At 48.8% G+C, this 8,579-nt stretch overlaps 1 protein-coding gene across 1 annotated transcript in view; it reads right to left on the bottom strand.

Annotated features, from left to right (window-relative positions):
• TFRC (transferrin receptor) overlaps nt 1-7,637 on the bottom strand; it is a 14,174-nt gene extending 6,537 nt beyond the window's left edge. The window contains exons 1-11 of the mRNA XM_009635609.2: nt 7,613-7,637; nt 7,450-7,520; nt 5,406-5,619; nt 4,572-4,794; nt 4,214-4,357; nt 3,401-3,497; nt 2,345-2,467; nt 1,356-1,451; nt 1,043-1,182; nt 498-667; nt 72-191 (exon numbers count right to left, since the gene is read on the bottom strand). Of these exons, the coding sequence (XP_009633904.1) occupies nt 72-191; nt 498-667; nt 1,043-1,182; nt 1,356-1,451; nt 2,345-2,467; nt 3,401-3,497; nt 4,214-4,357; nt 4,572-4,794; nt 5,406-5,619; nt 7,450-7,482 (1,360 nt within the window). The 5' untranslated portion in view covers nt 7,483-7,520; nt 7,613-7,637. The remainder of the gene's footprint in view (nt 1-71; nt 192-497; nt 668-1,042; nt 1,183-1,355; nt 1,452-2,344; nt 2,468-3,400; nt 3,498-4,213; nt 4,358-4,571; nt 4,795-5,405; nt 5,620-7,449; nt 7,521-7,612) is intronic.
• Between the last annotated feature and the right edge of the window lie 942 nt (nt 7,638-8,579).

An 8,579-nucleotide genomic window follows, 5' to 3' on the forward strand; every position in this document is an offset into this window, starting at 1 on the left:
AATGGTAACAGACACGCAGAGCTAAACTCGCATCACCTCCCACCCCCATGCTTTTGTATACAAATATTTACCATTTTTCACTATGTCTGAGATCACACGGGCAAGTTCCAACAACATGGCAGTTCCAACACCAGCCTTGGCTGCTCCTGGGCCCCAGGAGTCTCTCTGGGCTCCAATCACAACATACCGATCTATAAAGGAGACATTAAGATCTGAGCCGCAAGCTTCAGGTTGCAAACACCATTTATCAGAAAAGCAGCTTTGAGCTTCTGTACTAGGAACAGAGTATGGAGTCTGACCCCTGAATCTGCCACACTGCTTGCTTTCATTTATCCTATCCCTGGTCATGCAGTTCAGCTCTTTCTTGACCCTTAGGGAAGGGTCTTGGTTCTGCTGAGGAAGTGGCTGTCTCTGCCTGGGAGCAGCTGTCATGTTCTGATGATTACAGAAGAGGAAGGGTTCCCCTCAAGACCGAGCCACAAGGCAGTTGCTGTTACCTGGTTCTTCAAACCCCTTGATAACACCAAAGATGTTCAGAATTTTCCTGTCCACCATAACGTTGTTCACGGTCAGTTTCACTGTCATGTTGCTTCTGCTGCTCAGCATCACGTTACATCCCATGACCCCACCTTTCCACTCCGAAATGCATTCCTCTCCATCCATTTTTCTGAGGGAAAAAGAGAGATCCTTTGAACTCATTATCCAGCTCTTACCTCATTTAGCTATCCCGTGAAAAAAGCAACCCTGCGACTGCTGGCACAACCTTGTTCAGGCCCTGCTCAGGAAATAAGCTTGCAGTCCTGTACCACTAACTAGAGAGAGGTAGGACACAGAGGCCAAGAGGAATCCAACTCTAGATTAAGTTGAGTCTTTAAGACACGAGACAGACACAAGCAACATTTCTCCAGCCAGTTCCAGTGCTCCCTGTGATACACAAGAGAGACCAGCAGAGCGCTCCCCGGGCTCAGAGTACCTCAACACCATCCGAACCCCCGCAAGAGGGCCACAGCAGCCTAGCCTGCAAGCCAGGAGAAACAGTTACCTGAACAGCTTGCCTACTGCTTGGCTAGAGATGGTCTGAACAACTATGCGAGGTAGTCCAGAAGATTCCACTGGTGGGAACTGGGTGTGGTTGAAAGAAGGGAAGCCTGGGGTGAAAGGGTCTCCAGTTCCAAGGTGGGCCTATGTAAAGCAAGAAGAGTTTTCAAGTCTCAGAGAAGCCCAACAGTTTTCATCTACACAAAGGCATGAAGCACTGCTAAGCCAGAGGCCTGCAGAAGCACTGCTTCAGTCTGCAGTCCATAGTGAGAAAGGTTCATGAGAACAACAAAGAGGGGAGCCAGATGCATACTCACATGCCCGAAGGGAACAAGCGCATCTGTGTTCTTGTAATCATAGGGGTCCAGGTACATCAGGGCACCAACTGCTCCTGCCTCTTTGGCATTTGCAACCTGAAGCAAAGAGGAACTTTAACTACACATTTGCACTGCAAGCAAGGGGAGTTAAGGCTTTACACGGAATAATGGTGCAAAGGGTTGTGCTCCTCAAAATCTGTTGTGGAGCTGGGCACTAACAGCTACCTGACAGTGACAGATACACAAGGAAGCTGAATACTAGCAGCTCAGTCCTAGTCCAGGCAGAGTGTGTCTAACACCCTTCTGAACAGTTAGGAAACTCCACAGTTGGTGTCTCACCCTACAATTCCTTCAGCTCATGCTTGCTCCTCAGACCAGCTGAGAAAAAAGATGTTATTTAATTTTGATTATGTTCCATCCATTTTCCCAAGATTAGGTTAGTCTCAAGACAAGATAAGCAGCCACTGGAGGCTCATCTTGGGAATGCTACAGCAACATGCAAGGCAGCTGACTGGGCACACAGTGCCAGCACCTTCACTTGGTCCAAGTGAACAGTCAGCAAGGGCCCAGGTAAGACACTGAGGCCAAGCTTTGAAAGTATCTGGCTGCAGCAGCAAGAGGTGCTCTGGAGGCAAGACTGCTCTGCTTCTAGCAGCCCTGTTGCTGCATCTAGCAATACCAGCCAGCTCTGCACCCTGTAGCCCCCAGGCTGCCTCCCAAGCTCCATCACTTCAGATGCTTGGCTGTCCCAGCAAGACTGCCAGAGGCCAAGAAGAATGCCACCATGAACAGTAACCAGCTTTTTCAGTCTTGGTCTCCAGACCTGCACACAGAGGCTTAGTGCAAACAAGCAAGACCAGACCTGCAGAGACTAGCCTACATACACAAGTTCTAGAGACCTGAACCCATGCAGAGATGTGTCTTCAAGAGCAGGAAGCATAGCTTCCTGTTGCCAAGTTTGGCCAGGCTTTGGGGCACAGACTGCTTACCTTCTCAGCAAGAGTTATTTTTCCAGCTCTGAAGATGATTATAGTTTTATTCAGTGAAACACCTGGCTTCTGTATCTTCTGAAAATCACCTTTCAGTCCATAATTCACATAGACTGGTTTGCCCTGGAACAGAAACACTGGTTATAAATGCAGCAGTCCTATGTCAGTAGGGTTCAGTAGGATACTTGAAACAGCATAAAGAGTCACAGTAACAGTGACTCCCATTAACAGTAGGGACTTGTAGTTTAACCCAGCTGGCAACTGAACACCACACGGCCACTTGCGCACTTCTCCCCCCTCCCTCAGTGGGATGGGGGAGAGAATCAGGAAAAAAAGGAAAACCCATGGGTTGAGATAAAGACAGCTTAATAAAACAGCAGAAGAAAAGAGTAACAGTAAGATACTATGCAGAATTTACAAAACAAGTGATGTACAATGCAACTGCTCACCACCCACTGACCGATGCCCAGCCTGTCCCCAAGCAGCAATCACTCTTCCCCGGTCAACTCCCCCCAAGCATGATGTCATATGGTCTGGAATACCCCTTCAGCCAGTTTGGGTCAGCTGCCCTGGCTATGCTCCCTCCCAGCTTCTTGTGCAACCTGATAGAGCATTGGAAGCTGAAAAAGTTCTTGACTAGTGTAAGCACTACTTACACTAAACTTAAACTTAACTAAAACATCAGTGTGTTATCAACATTCTTCTCATACTAAATCCAAAACCAGCTACTAGGAAGAGAATTAACTCTATCCCAGCCAAAACCAGGACAGGAGTTCAAGCTCAGCAATGTAAACTCTGATGACATGCAATATGCCTGTTGGAGCAGCACTTCTGTCAAGGTTCCTGTCTGGATGTCAGTGGAGAAGTTGAAAGTTACTTCTGCATCTTGCTGAAGTAATAAAACTATGTGGGCCCACCCAGTCTCCCCACCACCACCCCCTGGCTCTCTAACTGGGGAGGGCTTTATACATTGCCTATCTTGGAGGGACGTATTTTGGACATTGCCACCTGCTAAGCATGCAAGCACATTTCCAGGATCTTCTGGGAGCCACTTACAGTAACTGAGCCACTTTTGCTGTATGCCACATATGCGTCAGGACTCTCCAGTACTTCTTCTTCACCACCTTCCAGAATAGACACTTTGTTGTTGGTACTGTTAAATGTAAAGAGACAGTGTTATGTTCTTTCATACCTAAACTCCGTATTTAACTAGCTCCCATATTTCAGTCTGTGCCCTAGCAATTCTGATCAACTTAATACAGAGCCTGAAACAGGCAGACTCATTCCAGTACTTCTGTGCAAGAATCTCTGGGGTTGTTCAGAGACATTAACAAAGGCTAATTTCTAAGACAAGTAGCAGAAAGAATCTGTGCTTCCAAGTGTCTTACTCCCCTCCTAAAAAGAGCTAGGCAAATTCATTTCCCACCCCCAACATGAAGGGGCAAGTAAGACACAAGGGTGCGAGCCGTCAGCCAGCATGCCTGCTGATATCCTCCTGAGCCACTGTTGGGTCTGCAACACCTGTCTGGGTGACAAGACAGAGTCGCCCATGCTAGCAGTTTTAGACAAAGGGAATGTGCCCTTCAGCTGATTTTGTTTTCTCTTCATTTGTTTTCTCTCCACTTCCTAAGCATGCTTTGAGGAAACAGCTGTGCAAGGAAAAAATCCAGAGGGCTGCTACCAGACCCTCTGGGTTTAGAAAGCCTGAAAAGACAGGAACAGCTATTGGTTGGCTAGATTGAAACTTTCCTTGGAGAGGGGTAACTGGCTCACAATTTTAGCACTGCTTTCATCAGAGATCTCCTGTTTGCTCAAGACTACAGATATCCATGCTGTAAGGAAGAGATCTGCATCTCTTCATTAACGAACCTGCCTTTGACCTGCAGCTTAATGTAGTGCTCGTCATTCCACACTTCATCCAAGAGGAATTTGGTGAACTGGTCATGAATGTAGCTGGCAACGCTCTCATCTTCACTCTTGCCAGCTTCAAAAGAGTATGTATTTGCTCTTTGCCTGTAGGTAACAGATGAATAGCTCAGGCTGCAGCACCCAGTTACACTGCAGTGCTCCAGCCTGCAAACCCAAGTTGGATGGGCCATTTAAACCCATGTTTAACCACATGCCACCCCACAACATCTTTAAGGCCCTTGTTCTCCAAAGGAGCTCGAGTTCTGCTTGCAGGCTGTGCCTCTCTCATAGCTGTAGCTAAGCTTTCCAGAACTGTTACCTCAAGCTATCCTCAAGATGTCTGGCTGACAGCTTATTTGACAACAGGTTTTGGAGGTCAGGCCAGTAGAAGATACGTGGTCCAGGAATCACTTCTTCCTCAGTTTCATCATCATCCGCTAAGTAAGATGCGGTAGGAGTCATCTCACACTTGCCACTTCCATCCAGACACCTGCCAGCCTTCTGCATTCGTCCACGATAACTCAAGTAGCCGATCAGAAACCCTACAGACAGAATAGGTATTTCTTTGCGCTGCAGAAAGATGACTAAACCAGCCCCACACCATACAAGCGCATTCAAAGCAGCTTCAGGGTTAAGATGCATCTCTGCTCTCACACCATTTTTGACAAGCTGGCATACATAAGGACAGACAGAAACATGCAGCCTGATATTTTGCCTGAGCTGGCGTGTTTTAAGGTACACTGTAAATCTGATCTTGTGCTTAGCAGAGTCTCTCCAGCACCACCTGGGAAGAAGAATACTTACTTTAGGCCGGTGGCAGTGTTAAAACCCCTGAGAGACAAGCACCAGAGGCTTTACTGATATGTTCACCCACATCTCTAGAAGAGTTCATCGAGGGAAAACCAGCACACTTGCCACATGGACCAGTTTGCCCCTTAGCTAAGTCACAATTCCACTGTTGAACTTCCCACTTCTTTGTGCCAATTCTGTACCATAAGTCTGAGCTAGACATACTTAAGAGGTAGTAACAAGAGGCTCCAGCCTGGACCCAGGCTCTTTATCTCCTGAAGCAATAAAGATTCAAATGTGAACAGCCTCTGATATGCTCAACACCAGCATTCACTTCATGCAGTTGCCTCCCACCCTTCCTTACCAATCAAAAGGAGGAGGACAGCTGCGATGATTAGGAAGCAGAGGTTCTTGCCATTCTTCCACGGAGAAGGCATGCTGGCATGCAGGTGCTCTGGTCTCCCCATTTCCCCTCCTTCCTCATCATCAGAAGACAGCTTCATCTCCACATGGCTGTTGTCTCCATCAGTTGGTCGGGCCATGCGGAAGCGCGTGTACAACGTCGGCTCACCACCAAACTGTGTTGGAAGACAGTCATAGAATGGAAAAGTTTGCTATGCCACCCTACCATCCTTGCAGCCAGCTGCACCAGTGCTCCAAAGCAAATATGGCTTGCTCATCATATGAAACCGCTCCAGGGCAGCCAAAGCGTTTAGCTGTCAATAAGTCAGGCTGGCTGCTTTGAATAGGCAGTCTCAGACCCACTCAGGGTCTCCAGAGTCTATTTAGCGTCCGTTTGCCCTGCATAAGTTCAGAGTCATGCTGGTCAGAGTCTAGCTTGGAGTCTGTTACAGATGTGACACAGCCAACGGCTCGGCATTTCCCACATGACCCCACGACAAAGGCTGATTGAAGCTGGAGCTCCCGGTATTAATCAGGAGTGCACTGATCTGACCTTAACATGCGCAACTTGCACAGAAGGGAACTTTGATCAGGACAGAGGAAAGAGAATGCAGCCCCTCCATGGTTGTGCCTTTGAGCCACATCCACTTTGACGCAAATACTCTCATCCAGTATCTAGATAATCTTGTATTAAACTGCCCCAGGCTACTCTTAAATTACACTATTGATGAGTACTATAGAGCAGCTAGGCTAAGAGAGATCACCCATGTGAATTCTGCTACCTCAGCTGTCGTGAAAGCTGGGGATACACCTCCCACATCCACCAGCGACTGGAACCATTTGACTGGCGTTTATCAGCACTCAAGCCGAGCAGCTTCCAGTCTGGAGCCCACTCTTCTAAAGAGCTGCAACGCACAGTCCAACCACCCAAAGAACAGCAGCCCATGCGCAAGCCAGTCCCTCAGATCAACAGGCTCAGTTAAACTCAATTCCAGGCATAGCCAGGCACTCAGCAGAACCACTCAGCTTCCTTTAGAGCCACTGAAGTTGCCTGCGGTCACGGCTGTGCCACGGAGTGGCAGGAGACTGGCTAAAAGGCCAGAGGAATAGTTTTGGGAGCAACAGTCCTGCAGCCCCTCTCCACTGTACTGGAGAAGCAGCTGGTGGCAAGCGCCCAAGCCCTGTTACAATCTCAGCAACTCATCCACAGTTCTCTGCTCACTCTCAAACTACAAGTCAGCAGCTGGAGGTGAGGAGACCAGACATCAGCTTGGTTAGTCAAAACTAAACCAATGTAATTTCAGACCTGCAGCTTCATTCTGGCCCACGCTACCCGCAATGAAGTGTCTGGCTGCTCACATTTCGGAAAGGGCAACACCGGAGTCTATCCCAGCAGTCTCTCTGCTCAGCTGCTTGATAGCTTGGCTTCCCTCACACTTTGCAGAGGGCATGCCTCAACCCCACATACCCTCCATGCTTGTTCAGAGACCAAACCACCACATTTGCAGCCCTAGCCTAGGGTCATTTCACAGCCCAAGCTCTCCAAGACCGGTGGGCTTCGCCGAGCAAGCTCAGAGCTACCTCCTCCTGCACATTTGTTTCAAAGCACAGGTCGCGTTCAAAGGCTGGACTTGTCGTTGAATTCCCACCCCCAAAGTAACATAATAGAACACAGGTTGATTGTCCTAACAGGCCTTCCTAACTTCCTCAGCAGCACTTCCTCCTGGAACATTGTTCAAGGCTCACCCCCCCTCCTTATCAGCTTCCTGAGAGACTCAAGATCGCAGCAGTTAACGACAACCCCAGCAGCACTGAACCACTTAAACCACCTCCTTATCACAGCCAGCTAGCTACAGCGACGTCTGGCTCACAACCCACACAGTAGCACCTAACACTGCTTTGGATTCGTCGTCATCTTCAATACCGCCATGGACGTTGTTGAACCTTCCTTCTGCGGTTATCATCAGCCCACCAAGAGACATTTGTGCAGGGGAACTGTGTCTTACCAAGTTAGAGACTGCCGCTCTGGCATGGTCCATTGCCTTCTGAAGGAGTGCCCACCAACTTCACCAAAGCCCTAGAAATTCAAAACACAACAAGTCAAGGCTGTTCCCCTGCCACTCCGTTAAGACGTCCCAGGTCAGTCACTGCCACTAGTGCAACGCTTGCCCGTGGATTTTACGCACACACTTCTACGTAAGTCACAACGTTGGTGAACCTACATCAACCTTGAACACAACCTAGAAGTTCCCATACTCCCACTGCAACTATAAGTTCTGATCAACAAACCGACTCTTTCTATTGAACTCTGGGGATGGAGGGGGCTGCAGCATGTATAAGTGAGGAATACAGTCTCAATGGCTAGTTTCAGCCAAGGGTGCGGTGACCTCCACCTATGCTCAAGGAGCTCTGGCAAGAGGCACTTGCTCAACAACGGACACCACATGTCTACGGTTCCTGGGGTCTGTCTCAATGACAGGATGGAAACTAGAGTACGATCGGTAGCCAGAAGTGGCACAATGCCGTAAGGCAAAGCAGCACAGACTCCTACCCTGCCAAAATACTTCCAATTGCAAGGTCCCTCCTAGGCCGCTATATTCTCTGCCACTTTATGAAGGCAATTTCAGTTTTGAAGAGTCTCCCAGAATAGCCAAGAGCAACTCTGCAAAAGCATTTCAGTAACTTTTATAGTTTGGATTTCTCCAGGCAGCAAACTCATCTGAAAGGTAAACTGCAACTGATTTACTTCAGCATTTCTTTCTGAAAAGATGGTTGAAAAAAGCTTTGCAGCTAGACAGCTTGGGTAGGGACGGGCGTCTAGGCTAGGAGCATGCGACTGCAGAATGCTCTCAAGCAGCGCTGCTAGGAAGTGGTCTTCAGGTGCACGTGCGTTAGCTTTACACCTGGGAGCTCTCCAAAATAAGCACGTTTATTTGGACATCAAAGGTTAATAGCAGCCATCCGCCCATTTCACCTTCTCTTCAAGGGCAAGAGTACACGGAGATGAATCCCCGTCAGCTTTCTGAAGGCCGACTGACAGTCCCAGGCCCGGGCTCCCACCCGGCGGGCAGGGCAGAACAGGGTGCGGGTACGGAGGGTCTCCCAGGAGCCGGGCCAGCTAACCCGGGGGAAGCGC

Source organism: Egretta garzetta, unplaced genomic scaffold, assembly GCF_000687185.1.
Source record: "Egretta garzetta isolate BGI_Z169 unplaced genomic scaffold, ASM68718v1 scaffold333, whole genome shotgun sequence".
Taxonomy (NCBI): Eukaryota; Metazoa; Chordata; class Aves; order Pelecaniformes; family Ardeidae; genus Egretta; species Egretta garzetta.